At 47.3% G+C, this 15217-nt stretch overlaps 1 protein-coding gene across 1 annotated transcript in view; it reads left to right on the top strand.

Moving 5' to 3' along the window:
• The window catches only part of MAMLD1 (mastermind-like domain containing 1), a gene marked incomplete at its 5' end in the record, with an annotated part of 32080 nt that extends 16863 nt beyond the window's left edge, over positions 1 to 15217 (top strand). Inside the window, 3 exons of the mRNA XM_010153669.1 lie at positions 12238 to 12384; positions 13858 to 13939; positions 14214 to 15217. Of these exons, the coding sequence (XP_010151971.1) occupies positions 12238 to 12384; positions 13858 to 13939; positions 14214 to 15217 (1233 nt within the window). The remainder of the gene's footprint in view (positions 1 to 12237; positions 12385 to 13857; positions 13940 to 14213) is intronic.

Consider the following 15217-nt stretch of genomic DNA (forward strand, 5'->3'; position numbering starts at 1 on the left):
AGCAGTGGGCGGGTGGGAGCGTGAGCAGGGTTAAGTTAAGCTGCTTGGTTAAGTGCTGGTTTGGGACTTGTAAGATGTGGGTTTAGTGCTCTCGGTTGTCAGCCTTCCTCTGTGACTGATTGGGATTCATCTTCCCTCTCCCATCACTTGGGCTCCTCCTGTGGCCAGTGGAGGAAAAAATCTTTAGCGGGTAATGTCACCTCACCCTAATGTGTACCTCTAAGATGTGATGGATGGTCGGTGGTGAGGGAAGCCTGGACAACACCCTTAGGCTAGGCCCTTGTCTGCTGGAGGTAGCTTTATTCTCCATCTTTGGAAACCGCAACAGCGGTGGTGATCCAATATGCAACAGTCTGTGAAGCTGAGAGTCATACAGGTACCTAAATAGCTGACTTCTGCCTTTTTCCAGCGTGGTGGCTGGAAAGAAGTACCTTTGGTGGTGTTCCACCACCTTGGTACTGCGGGCAAGCGGCAGGGGGACAGGCTTTTCTCTGGCGGCTGCTTCCGAGAGGAATTCGGGCCAACTCCTGCCCCGAGCAATGATACGTTTATCTGCGATACATGGAGCCAGGAGACGTCTCTGGCTGATAGGGATCTGGAGACTAGTAAACAAAAGAAGGCAAGATTGGAACTCAGACTGTAAGAAGGCTTGTTTGGGTCTAAAGAAAGCAACAATAAAACCAAATAATGATGGTGTTTAAAAAGGTCTGCAGTGGTGTATCGCAGGACAAGGTGTAAATGTACCAGCCAAGGCCCTGCGCTGGTAGGATGCCAAAATCTGGGTTACTCTTACAGGGAGTTCTAAGCAGCCTGTACAGAGAAGGTGAAGGAAAGGGAGCTTGTTGGCCACTCCTTCTTTTCATAATAGGTAGAAATGGGCCAGAAATTTCTCCTGGTATAGATGAGTCTTCCCCAGAAAGGGAGAGCTTATTTCATGTTCTCTCAGTGGAGGAAAGCTTGCAAACAGGCTGTGTCTAGCATCTCTAAAAAGAAGCAAAACACCCTGATGTCTGAAGGTTTCCAAGAGCTCATGCTGAATTCTTCCTCCACAGCCTGCTTGCAACACAGAGGATCCGTGTCCTGACGCTCCCTTAGCGCAGAACAAGCCACTTGTATTTTATGGTGATAGAGAAGATGATTTTCATCAAGAAAGAAATGGGGACGACAGCAGTGACAAATAAAGATCTTTCAGATTCAAAACTGTTAAGCTGACAGCTCTGTTTTCAAACCTGATTGTCTTGAACTAACCACCTAGCAATAGGATCTTGGCAATCTGCTGAGTACAGTGGGTACCTGCGTTCTCTGCTCTGCTGACTATCAGGGAGCTTCTGGAGTGGGGGGGCTGGACATGGACATGAAAAATTACAGTAAGTGCCAGGTCAGAAATTAAAGCCTTTGTCTGAGACTGAACTTTGGTCTGAAAATGGGGGTTCTCACATTGCTGGTGGTGGTCAGAGTTGCTTCTGGATGGAAATAGGTGGACTGATTTAATGCTCCATTTCTTTCTCCTTTTATGCTGAAGTCTTAAGTGTGCCTGCATTTCACTGCTGATGAGCGGGGAGTGCAGTGCGGAGCCCAAGACCCCTGGGGTGCAGCGAGTGCCCAGATCTCTGCTGTCCTGGCCTGGGGTGTGTTTACAGATGAGATCTGTGGCTCTGTGAGGATGCACACACGCATGCAGACTGTTCCAGTATGAAGCTCAGTTTGCTTTTTGTTCCTCCCCCCACCTTCTTTTCTATAATCATTGCAAAACAGGAACAAATGAGTGTGTCACTTTAAACCATGAAACCACTTAGTCCGTAAAGACAGATTTGGCGTCTTTGTGCTGGCGGTGACAGGCCAGCGTGGCGCTCCATAGTGATCCCACTGTTCTCCCTCTGCCCTGCACCCAGCCGCTGCTCCCCACCCCCTCCGAGATTTGCTCCGTGTCTGCCTGCCTCTGTTTTTGTGGTTGGTAACCAGCGAAAGAATGGAATGGATTTAATGATTTGTTGGCTGTGGTGCCGGCATGATTAAGTCAATAAAGCTGCAAGCTGAAAACAGACAGTGTAGTTACAGTATATGACTTTAACCTTGTTAATGCATGTTTATGTCCTCCTGCCCACTGTATAGCTGTGTATCGCATAAAGGAGATCTGACCAATCTTTAACCCATTAAATAATTCATAAAGTGAGAGCAGACATCAGCTACTCGCAGAGCGGATGAGTAACCGTGGGGTCAGCAATAACTTTGACTCTCTGGACCATATCCAGCATGTTTAAACTCTGGTGATGTCACCAGGCAAGCTTCTAACCTTAATCATTTGGATGGGAACAAAGGGAAGTTAACTGTTGACATGCAGTGTCTGCGTGGAAGAAACGCTGCAAGTGCCGTGCAACATCGCTGCCTCTCAGGGAACATAGACTGGCTCCAGCCTCCTTGCTTCTTCCCTCTTCCCTTGTGGCAAAGGGGTGGCTGGCCAAATGTTCAGAGGCATATGTCTCCTAGACTCCTATTATCCTAAGTGACAGAGGCACCAAATCCCACCAAATTTCAGGGCAACGTTGGCTGACTTCAGAAGATGGTATTTGGAGGCACTTGGGTTTTTTTTGAATGGTGGCTAAATTTTTAATGAACAATATCTCCTGCCGTGTAAATGACAGAGGAGGATATGTAATGGGGATGGAAGGAGGTGGGAGCCAGGGATGCAGGAGAGGATGAGGAGTGAAGCAGGACTATTCTCACCACAGTTAAAGCTCTCGCAGCAAGGTATCAGGCAAGACATGGAGAAAAATCATAGGATTCTTACCTATAACCACCTCAGTCAGCCTCTTCTCCATTTTCTTACCGGTCAAAACATAGAGGTGACTTCTAGCATGCAGCCCTCTTCACACAGCTCCTAGCAGGGCACCGAGGGATTCCCCGGGTGCAGCAGTGTCCGTAGTTGGTGCAGCTGCTGCTTTTGCTGGCACCTAAGGGGTGAGTCATGGGATCACGGGGCGTGCAGCTGGGACATGCTGCGCTCCACTGGTCTGTGCAGCCAGGTTGGAGGCCCTCGGGGACCCTTACGAGTTGGTGTAGTTTAGTGCTGTTCTGAGATGCAACCAGCTGTGGCCGGACCCGGAGGAGAGATGCAGAGGAGGACACGACAAACTCTTGTGTGCGGAGGGAGGCAGAAGTCATTCCACCTCTCACCGGTGAGCAGCACGGAGCACAGTTCTGCTGCAGGTCGTTGGGGTCATAACCTGAGGGCATGGTACAGGCACCAGTGCAGGAGGCTGCAGGTGTGACCTCCATGCTGCCCCCGGAGCCCACCCTCATCCTTTTGGTCAGGGAGTGGCTTTAACTCCCATGGGGGGCAATGAGACACAGGGAGAAGTGAAACGACATGTCCATAGTCACCTGAAGAAACTGTGTGTGATGGAAATTTAAACTGAACCTGGTCAAGTGAGCCGAGTCCATGCAACTGGCTTTTATCCTGTGACTCAGTCACAAAACGAACCTTTCAAGATCATCTCCTTTAGAGGTGGCTTGGGAGTTCACCTTTAATCATCCCATTTTCTACGTCTCCTTTGACGAACGGCATGCTCGCAGTCGCATGAGCTAACCCTCTGCTGTGTGTCCAACGGGACGCTTGCTTGTGCAAGTAAACCCACCGCACGCTCGTGTGCCGAGCTGCACAGCACGCGTGCAGGTGTGTTTGCAAACAGACCTCTGAGAAGTGCACAGCTGTACGTCCAGGACTACTGAGCATCTTAGGCATTCAAGGCACACAGGTAAAAACTGCCACACCATTATTTCTGAGTCAGATGGCTGCCTACAGCACAACATATCTCAGAATCCGCTGCATCAGCCCAGTAGTGAATTTTCCAGGTGCCAAAAGGTACGCACCTTGAGTTGGGGATTAGACCTGGGACCTTCAGTTTGGTCTTGCCAGCATGTGCAGCCAGAGAAAAGGGGGGAGACTGACCCCCAAAACTAGTGCTGATTGTTCTCGATCATTAGGGTCCCTGTTGCTTTATGACTGTGCTAATGAAGATTCTCAAATTAATTTACCAGGCTTTGTTTGGCTGGTTTGGTTGGTTTGGTTTTGCTGTAGTACAGAGTAGTGGCCTCTGGTTTGGAGAAGATGATCCAGAATTTAGGGCAAGTCAAATCTGTTCTGAGTAGAAATTCCATGTTCTGTTTTCTTTGGTTTTTTTTGTTTGGAACCTTGTGTGATGTATCTCAAAATCTTTGCTTGCTGGTCTGTAGATTTCGATGCATGAACCCACATACACCTAGTGATGTTTTATTATCACTCACCCACCATAGGGTATATAGCAGCTGGTAATTTTTGTGCATTGACGGCGGGTTTTTTCTGCTTGATGGAAAGCAGTGTTGCTCCAAGTGTATGCTAATGCTGAATGGGGGCGTCCCAACTTCTGACCCATAGCTAATATCCTACAAGTCACATGAAGCTACCAAGGATTCTTGAGATGGAGTTCGAAATGCCTATGTTGTCAGCAAATAAACACCACTAATTGCTTCTAATATGTCATGCAGTGGTTAAATGACAAGATCCTTATTAATATGCATGTATACCAGCCTTTTCACTGTGTGTGAGGGGGAGTATGAAGTGGTAAAATCATTTAAAATTAGTGGGGAATATTTACAAGAAGGCATAAAGACCTGTCAGTTGAGGAAAGCAGCATTTTACGTTCTCGTCCTGGATGACCTTGCTTCAAGGACAAATCAGAGCTTGATGAAATGAAGCTGCAGATGGCTAGTGATCTCAACTCTGTAATAATGAAATGACACAAGAAAAAAATGAGACATCTACAGTTTGTAAATACAATCTGAACGGAAGGGGAAAAAAGGAATTTTTAAGGGGAGATTGAGTTGACTTGGTTGCAGCAGTTCAGCTTCGGGTGTTTTAATAATAATTTCCATTTTAAAAAAATAATGGAATCACTCCTTGTTCCCCATACTCAAGGTCAGTTTAATACATTTTTCTTTTTAACATGTCAATATCTTGGTTTTAAGAATTTGATCATGATGACTGCGTAGTCACAGCCTACTTTGTATCCATTATTTTAGCATGTTATTAATCTCTGCGTTTTGGTTTGTAAGTTGTGGTGGCGATTTTTGGCACCTGAGTGAGTAGATCATCTGATAAAACCATTTTAGGTGTTTGAATAGTTTCATCTGTTAGGAAAGGGTAAGCTTGTGAGAGGTTTAATACTGAAAAAGTGATGTGCTAGTTTGTGCCAGTGTGTGCTTTGTTCGTGCACTTAGATGAGAAATCAGGAGTATATGCTGTTGGGTTTTGCATTTGGGCAGGGGTTCATGCAACGGGCTTCTCAGAAGCTGTTAGGCAGCCAACTGCTGTTGAAAGTTAGTAAGACTTGGGCACCTGCCTCTGCAAATTGAACCTTTGCATGAAAAGGAAAAAGAAATTTGTGGCAACGCTAACTTGGAGGGATCAAGGAATTTGCAAATCTCTGTGATCCAGACCACCTCACTGCATTTCACAGAGCTTTTCAGAAAAGAGCGGGGAGAGAACTGATCTCTCACATTAGCTCAAGATTTCCTGACTTTCACTATGTCAGGGTGAAATCCTCACTTGTTTGGTTGTTGGTTTTTTTTTTTTTTAAATCAGATCTTTTCCTCACTCCCTAACACATAAATTCACCAGCTAGTCAGTGCATTTCTCTGTAGCAACTTCTGCTGGGTGCTGAGCTAACCTGGCTTCTTTTGAATCTCATCGACACCTTTGAGAGCATGCCTTGACATAGCACAAGGATTACTTGAGTCCAGCCGCTTTAGAGACACAAGATGTTGTATTTTGTCATCACAGCTCGCTCAACCTTGTAGAGACAGGGAGAAGGACTACCAGCTGAAATTGGGTGAGATAAATACAGCTTTAGATTATCTCATTGAATTTATAGGCAAGCTGCCCTCCATGGGAACAAGAGTGTGGTGTCAAGGGTTGGAGAATCATGATAGCTGTACAAATCGAATATAAATATTTTGTTCTTTGCAGAGAATTCAATTTTGGCTCTTGACTATATGTTATGTAGACAGGTAAAAAACACTCATCTCCGCATCTTTGAGTGTATACACATAAAAGCAAGTAACGTGCAGCTTATATTAAAGTATGCTGGTACAAAGACTGGTGGGAGAAAAGTGGGTTAACACTCTGGGTACCCAGGTCCCATTGCCATCAGGAGTCTGGGACTAAAGTCCTGAAAGTCCACTCGGGATGGTGGAGCAAAGCTGTTCTCTTGGCTGCCTTCACGCATGGCCTGGGAGTTCATCTGGGCCAAAGGATCCGTTTGCAGTGGAGCTGCAGTTGCTGGAGTCTTGATCGTGCCTCCTTACAAGCACTGAGGTCCCTGCGAGGTTGTGTGTGTCTGTGACACACCAACTCTCCCATCCATGCTGTGCCTCAGGTCAGAGCCGTTTCCCATGGACTTTCTAACATGGTGCTGGTGACAGCATCACAGCTTAATTTCACCTTGCCTGTAAAAGGATGCGTATTTATCTAAGAGAAAAATTACTATTGCAGTTATTCACTCTGGATTTTCTGTGTTTCTGTTGCTCTGATTGCTGCTGCTCTTCAATGTCATGTTTTGATGGATGAAAACAGCTCTGAAAATACTGGTGCAGCCTTTGCACAAAAGCTTTAGTTAGTTCAATTAATTTTTTAAGAGGGGAAGGGGACTCAGTTTTCATCTTATTAAAATTCCAGGTGCATTTTTTAAAGCAGTTTGGATATGTTGATGGAATTTTGTTTTGTTTTGAACAGCGTGCAGGACAAGGGCAGCTATAGGGAAATCAGTGTTTCATCTGCTTTGTTTGGAGGGAGGAGATGCTGATAGTTGCTAGCCAGGTGTGGCGATCCTGCCATTGGTCCTAGCAAAGAAGGAGGACTACCTTTGAAGGCAGCTGTGCATGCTCGTGCCATATGAATAGAAAGAAAAACTTGAAAGAACTTTTTTAAACAAAACCGTATACCCATGGATCACTTACAGTCTCTGAACAAAGCCTTTCCTGACTGACAGCGCTCAAGATAAGCTTAGAAACTTGAGTCTGGTAGTGTTTCACAAGCTTGTATATCAAATAAATGAGTGAAAGATGGGTAAAAAGAAGACCCCCTGAGCTTGTTTTATCGATCTTCATACATTGTGTTAAAACCAACACACAAACAAAAAGCTTTGGGGCGTTTGTGAATTAAAAGGCTGTTTTATCTAAAGAGCATCTCTGAATTGTGAGCAGAATGGAGGGGAGAAAAGAGAGAAAACTTCCAAAGAGCACCTGGAGAGTCATTAAAGCAAGAAGCAGAGGCAAGACGTAGGTAACCCCTGACTTGTGTGTGCAGCAAGTGACCGTCGCACCTCCCAGACAGCACACTCCTGAGGAAGCTGACACGACCGTTCTGCCAAACCATGACCCTGGGTTGTGTTTGCTTTGTTTGCATGCACTAGCCAAACAGATTCACCATCTTAGTATCTACTTGGATTAACAGCTGTGGAGACAATGATCCTCCTTTGTAAAGGCGGCATCGAGGTTTTCTGTGGGGCCACACAAGGCACAGGGAGCCTATATGTGGCCTCTCTTTAGGTCTAAACATGAAACTTCAACACATGGCATTCTGTGGGTGAGGCAACTGTAATAGTGTTTTAATTGTAATTTAATTTAATAGTTGTTGTGTGCAGTAGCCCGAGTCCTGGACTGCAGAGTGAAGCGTGGCGCGGGATGAAAGGCCCCCCGCAGAGGTCTGTGCCCGGGCAGGCAGGCGGGAGCAGAGGGACACGCAGAGGCAGTAGTTTGAAACCAGTATTTGCATTTCCTCAGCAGCATGCAGCACTCCCCATACGTAACAGATGCTCTTAAAATACAGAAAAAGTTCAGGTACTGAAACTTTACCTTACCCTGAGAGAATAGCTGTCCCTGCCACAAATATGGGTTCACCCAGAGTCCCGGGCCGAGCAGCCAGGGCCTGGCGAGCAGCAGTAGCACCGGCTCAGCTCCTCTAGCCATGTTTTTCCTCTCTGTTTTCTTCATTGGTTGGGGTTTGTTTTGTTTTGTGTAGTTTTTTACTGTGTGACATCACAAGCTCAGTTATGTTTGGTTGCAAAAAAAAACAACTGGTGGAAAAAGCGGTTTGTCCCTTTCTCGTGTTTACAGCAAACATCTGCCCTGAGCGACCCATTCCCTTTGGTCTTTCCCTTTCACGCTGGGGTGCTGTGGCTCAGCTCAACAACCCTTCTGTTTTAAGCTCTGTAATTACTGGATTCGGCTGGATGCCCCGTTGAAAGTGGAGGGACTATTTCTCAAATCAGCAGTGTCTCTCAAAACGGAAGAAACTTTTAAAATGCAGGTACTATCTGTATTTTCCATGAGACACGTTTCTGTTCTCCCACTGCTAATGCTTTTGGTGAGGAAGTGCAAATCCACTGAAATTTGCAAAGCTGCCTGTCTCTGTCTCAGTAACCTTGCTGTGACCTGGTTAGAGCCACAAAGAATTCAGTCTCTAATTAGTCCATCTGTTAACTATTGAAATTCATGGCTTAGTTTTATTGTCTGGGTCTGTAGCATAATGCTGAATGGTCTCACCTGGCAGCTTATTTCTTACACAGCAAATGTGCCTTTCCAAGAGCCATTTCGGTGCAGATAACTGTCTTTTCAGCACTGGACAAATGACTCTGTCTAGCAGCCTGCAGTCCCCTTCATGCCCTTACTGAAATAAATTGTACATCTCCAATAACTCTGGGATTAAGCCAGTACCGTGTAACATGGACATTTCTTTGTTACATTCTTTAGAGTTACGCCGTAAGAGCAGATGGGAAAGTTTAATAATGATAAACGAGTTTAGTGTTTTCACATAGTCCTAAAAAACAATGAATGCTCTTTATTAAAGATTAGAGGGATTTTACATATGTGCCAAAGAGCGATTAAAGCTCTAGCTCAGATCCTCAGAAAGTCTTGCTTTTAAATTCTTTTTGGACTGTTTGTTAATGAGGATTCAGAGGAATTAGGGACCATAAATTTCTTCATTCTCGCTTAAGTGAAGCCACAAAGTGATTACTGGATGTATAACTAAGTGCTGAGGACTGGAGTTCATCAGCCGCATTCACACAGAACAATTCATCTCCACGCTTGTTCACTGCGGCTGTGCATCTCGTATGTCACCCGATGATGGGGTTGGGCAGGTCGAGCCCATCCGTGGATTTTCAGAAGGGTGTAGATTCATAAATACAGGTGGTAAGTCTCCGTGGGACTGTTCGCACGGTTTGCATGAAGCGTGTGTCTGAACGTTTGGTTGGAGCAGACCCACGCTCAGTACAGCTGGACGTGGTAATCCACAGACGCGTTTGCCCAGCCGGAGCAGCCTGACACTGTGCACCAGCTGGGGGGGGGACTGGTGTCACTGGGCTGCGTGGCAGCTCCTACAACTACAGCCAGTGGCTGAATATGGACACGAACAGGACGGCTTCCTGCAAACCTGGAACCTGATTCTTTCCTCCTGGCTCTCAGAACTAGTGCATGAGGTACTAAGCCAAAACCATGACGCGAGCCCCGTCTTGAACAGAACCCTCCGCACTGGGAAGGGCAGAGTGCTGCAAGGAGCTCTGGACCTGCTGCTCAGTTTGCCTAGCAACAAACACATGCCTTCAAACACGTGCTCACCAATTCCAGGTCTGCCTGGCATGCCATTTCCTTAGGGATTCTGCCCACCTCATGTTTTAATACGAGTTTTGTGATGGCAAAAAGGGCAAAAACCCTGATACCTACACACAAACATTGTTTTAAAAGTCGAAGAATAAGAATCCCCCGTATCCTCCTGCGTGGCTTACAGCAGGTTCAGCCACACACCCTTTGGATGGGAACACCCTCTTGCATCGTCCCTGACTTTGAATTCTCCTCTCTTTGCTGTCTTCCTGGATTTTAAACTCGGATAGTCCAAACTGTAGGCAAGTTAAGATTATGGCTTGATTGGCTCGGCCTTACTGTGGGAAGGAAAGTGATTTTTTCTTGGGGAGTGATGAAAAGGAAAAATGTTTGAAGTTCATTAACCTTTGGTACAGATAGCAGTGTCCTTTAGACTGAACCAGAGCTATTCTTAGCCGTGACGTTTAAGTGGTTATTTTTTCTTGTAAGGCAATTCAGTAGTTCCCACTAGTGGTGAAAAGACGGAACTTTTTCTTGTCTTTTTGGGTTTTTTTTGGCTTAACCTTAATGTGAACTGTAGAACACAAGGTTTTGAATTCCTTGTCTTCCCATCTATGCTATTTTGTTCTAATTTCCCCAAAGTAAAATTTATATCTATATATTGTTTCTTTACTGGCTAATTAAGTGTTACACAACTTGTCTCTGAGAAACTCCGCAACCCATTCTGTGGATTTGCAAATGAACTTCACGGGTTGTCGTTATTGCTATAGGGTGCCTGCAGAAAGTCCCGTGTAATTAAGCTGTTGTACTGCCACAGCACAAGAGCCGCAATTAGTAATGTGATTTACACTTCTTTACCATTAATAATATGTAAAAATCAACATTATTTTCTTGATGATACTTAGGAGAAATTAGAACGAGGTGGACATGATGAGGAAAAGAGACTTTAATGTTATCACTTGTTAATGTGATAGCCCTGAGCGAGACATCAGAATGATTGTCCTTGCACTAAACTCATTTGCTTCAGTAAGCACAGACCCTCTGCACGCAACAAGGCAAGTTTGGAGGAAATTGGATAGATAGCAGGGATTCCGAGGTATGAACATTTCAGTGTCTTTCATGTGCAGAGTACACAAACAGAATCCCTGCACTTTCAGATATTCCCCTAGAGGCAATCTGCATTATTCAAAGCTTAACTATGGCTGCAGAATCCTGTCTGACATGAAAGCAGAGTGCTAGCTTACATGAGCTTTCATATTTACATCTGTAGTAAATCATTTACTTTTTTCCTCCCCTCCCTGTTTGTCTGTGGGAGAAGGGAGTAAAATGGGTAGGAGGGAAGGGGGAGGAGGAGAAGTGTCCAGCGGAATTGTAAGCAAAACACCAGTAATAAAGCCTAGTCTTATGAGACTGCCCATGAATAGGAATGATGAGCTTCAGGTTTGTGTCTTTTAGTAAATTATCTATCAGGCAGTTACATTTCATCAATTGTGCTTTTGCATAATAGAACAAAGTGCTACAACAAAAGGCAGCACCATAAAAATGAGTCATTTCAGTGACCTTCTTGATAATCTTACACAGAATATCTTGGAAGGAGTTGGGTGATCCCTCACGGTGAAGCTGCCGTGGAAAGGCGCCCCAGGCCTGAGAAGCTTGCCTGGTGACAAATGCCTTCCAAGGCGTTCTTCTGACCACTCTGAAACATGGCTCGTATCCTGTTTTCTCCGTCTGAGCATGCTTCTAATTGTCAGATGTCAGAAGGAACAACCATTTTCTTCTCGCTTATCTCCTGATAACATTGATTCTCAAACAAAGACTGTGGGCTTCCATTCTCAAAACAAAGGAAGCATGGCCCAGTTAAGGATGCTGGATATAATATACATACTTCTCCCTGCCAATAATAACAAAACATCATAAATAATGTAGAAGCTGGATGTGAAAATGGAGAAAGGGCAATACACTGGTACTGCTGCTCCTGGGTACAGCACTTACAGAATCTTGTCCTCAGTGAGGCCTTGACTTCCTCCCTTGTTTTTTCTCTTGTATTTCCCTGACTACCTGCCAGCTCCTAAGATGTTTAGACTTCCGGATGTCTTCCTCATCTTTCCAGATCTCTGGTCTGATGGCACCATTTCTCCTCTTCTGCCTTTAGTTTGCTATTTTCTTTTACTGTAGGCTTCTCCTCTATATCCAATTGCCAAATCCTACCCTGATGCAACTTTTCTTTCCTTATGTCTTTCAGTGTAACAGTTGGGGAACTGGTGGGAAATGTGACTCTGAACTCACATCCCTTCTGCCAGCCAGGCAGCCATGTGACTCCAATAATGGTAGTGAATCAGTCCTGTAGCCTTGGGCTAGTCACAAAGAATTTAGCATTAACCTTTTGTTTCTCTCACTTCTTCTTGTGCTGACCCTCAGAAATGAGAACAGCCCCCCACCCCACACTGTCCTCGCTGTGACATGTGGGTCCATGTGAAACCACAAGGTGTTTTGACCTTGGGACAGCCAAAGACCACAGAGAGAGCATCAGCAGAGAGGATAAGGGCTTCTGTTGTTATCTCCCTGATGAGACTAATTTTCTTTTTTCATTTTTCTTGGCAGGATCAAAATGCTGGAATTGTCGCCAGACTTCAGGAGCCAGGCTCCATCCCAAGCGGAGGCTCTGTGCCGGCACCAGCCACGGTGAATGGGTACACGATGAGGAACCATTTACTGAAGCAGCAAATAATGAAACGACAGCTGATGCAGGTACAATGCCGAGTGCCTCTGTAGGTTACTGTGCGGTCCATCTCACTGGGAAAGACAGGACTGACTGGAATGGGGAAATCACCAGTCAGCACGCACTAGGGAGTGACCCTGGAATTGCTGGGTTGAGTCAGACTGGGGCTGTGGTGAGTCCAGGATGTCGTGCCCAAGAGAGGCCAGGGCCAAGTGCTGCTCAGCAAGTCCGAGTGCAGATCTGCCCACTCATATGCGAGGGAAGGTTTCAGTCACATCCGTATCATTGCCGTCATCCTTGGTCAGCCACAGAGCTGGGAGGGAAGATGCAGAGATGGCAGGCTTGGAGACTGAGTCAGCCACAGAAGAGATGTTCTCCATGCTTGCCTTTCTCTCTGGTTCCTGGGGGTTTACCAGAGCAGATGCTAGACTCCAGTTTGTCCTGGTCTTTGCCGGTGTCTCTAGCAACAGAAGTCCCTGTACAAGGTTGTTATATGCTGTGTGAAGGGGCAGGGATGGGGGAATCCCACAGACGCATTGGGTGAGGCAGCACTGAACATCTGCCTCTGACTTTCTAATTGTGCTGCTGGATTTGGGTCAAGGAGTCTCATTTCTTTGGACAGGAAATGAGAAGTAGCTCAGTAAAACCCCCAGCCGATTGCTGTCCTGCTCGTTGGTCAAACTCCCTTTCAGAATCAGCTCTGCCTCTTTGTCGTCAGTGGGCTTCAAGCTTGTCTGCGCAGCTCTAGTGCAGCGGGCGTTCAGCCAGGCCTCAGCTCCTGCTGTCCAGGGAGAGCTCCCTGGGTCACGGCTGCTGTCCTCAGCAGGGGTGTCAGCGTGGTGGCGGGTTCTGGGGTTAAAGAGTGGGAGACGCCAATCAGATCACTTGGAGAAAGTCAGCAGTGTCTTGCTCAGGGAGCACCTGCTAAGGATCCTGGGCTTCCTGTGGCTCGCTGTGGTGTTCTGGTTAGAAGTGGCAACCAGCACAGAAGGCGATGGTACACACGGGCAGAGCCATCCTTCCGAGAGGGTCATGGCCCCCAGCACCCTCCTGTTTGTCAGTGCGTCCCTGCAGGGCTGCACCGATTCTGTTCACTAGTAGACTTCTGGGCACCTTTTGTCCATGGATCTGGTACTTCAGAGGACACGTCCAACTAGTCAGCACGAGAGGTGCGGGGAGACGCCAGCATCCCTGCAGCCTCTGGCTGTGCTGCGCACGAGGGTCTCCATGTTCATCCCGCTCCCCTTGGGCTGCCTGCACAGCGTCTGCCGACGGCTGCCCTTCCTATCGCGGGGCTGTTGGCGGGACACCTGCACAAGAAGGGGCACGCGAGCAGCTGAGACCCAGTCTGAAATGACCGGTCTGGGCTGAGCCTCAGCGGAGGGGGAGGGAGCTGTCCGGGAGTGGTTGTTAATGTTGACAGTGGCTACACTTCACGTGTCTGCTGTTATTCCTGCTTGTCCAGACACTGAAACTTGACTATTATGCCCCGTGTTTTCCAGGAAAAGCAGCGACAAAACATGCTGGGAGTAACATCTGAGCAGAGGAGTTTGTTTGCAGCCCAGCAGATAAATCAGTTTCAAGGTAAGGAGGGAAACGGCATGCTATGAAAAGCCTCGAGGAGTCAGAGCCAGGGTGCTTGATAATCTTCTGCCCTGGAATAAAAGCATTTCCCATTTTATGACATATCATGAGATTCACCCATTCCCTTATTGCTCCAGTAGTAATGCTGTTACAAAGAACACAGAGGAGAGGCCCATGTAGTGAAAGAGAAAGATGGAGCAGCAGCCTTCTAAGGCTCTGCCGTGTTTCCGGGGTGGACACGCGCTCACCAGCTAACATGTCTCTTTGTGTGCAGCTGTGCAGCAGCCCATTCCCACCGACTGCAGCCAGGTGATGCCAGCTCCTCCGCCCAACCACCGCATGCTGCCGTCTAACCCAGCCGTGCTCCAGAGCACCTTGGGCTCTGGCATGGCCCCAGCCACCGCCAGCCAGAGCAGCGGGACAATGGTGATGATTCCACACAACTCTGGCAAGCAGCAGGGGATTTTTCCGCCTAATTCTGACTTTAACATCCCGCTGCGGCCAAGCCAGAACTCGCTGGGCATGAACTCGGGGTGCCAAACAGTCCATAACCACTCTGCCGTGCGGCCAAGCTTCAGTTCTAGTTCCCTAGCAAATCACTCTGCAACTCAGCAACACTTGAGGCAGCCGAGTATGCCAAGAATCCCTAACGTCTACCCCAGCTCATCTGCCCAGATGTGGACGCCAACTGCTGTGCCAAGAATGCCAAATCAAAACCAAATGGATGCCAGCATGCAGCAGTTCTCTGGTAACGCTCTCTTCTCCAAACAGAACGCGAGACCAAGCGTGCCAGGTCAGCAGTTCTCCCAGCAGGCCGTAGTGCCACCTAATCAGATCGCTCCCGGTGTCCAAGTCAGACACATGCAAAAACTGAGCATGGGGCAGTCTGGCCAGGGCTTGAGCTCAGTGAGTAATCAGAACTCTCGACACAGTTTAACCAGAGGACCATTGCCAGCTATGAATGTTATGAAATCAATGCCACAAGGAGTGTCCAGTTTTAACCAGCTCAATCCTGCCTCGAGCCTCGGCCCACCAAGCTACGCTTCCACGGGCCAGCCACCCGACGCCTTCGGCAGGATGAGCGCTGCTGCCGAGCTGCCGCAGTATGACTTTGCGTCCCAGCACAGCAACCCCGTCGTGCCCGCGAACTGCAGCGACACCGACTTCCTCGACTCCCTCATGAAGAACAGCGGCAGCAACGACGAAGAGTGGTTGAACAATCTGACAATGATAGATGACATTTTGGGACAGCATGCTCAAAGCTCCGGACACGTTTAG

Source organism: Eurypyga helias, unplaced genomic scaffold, assembly GCF_000690775.1.
Source record: "Eurypyga helias isolate BGI_N326 unplaced genomic scaffold, ASM69077v1 scaffold23226, whole genome shotgun sequence".
NCBI lineage: Eukaryota > Metazoa > Chordata > Aves > Eurypygiformes > Eurypygidae > Eurypyga > Eurypyga helias.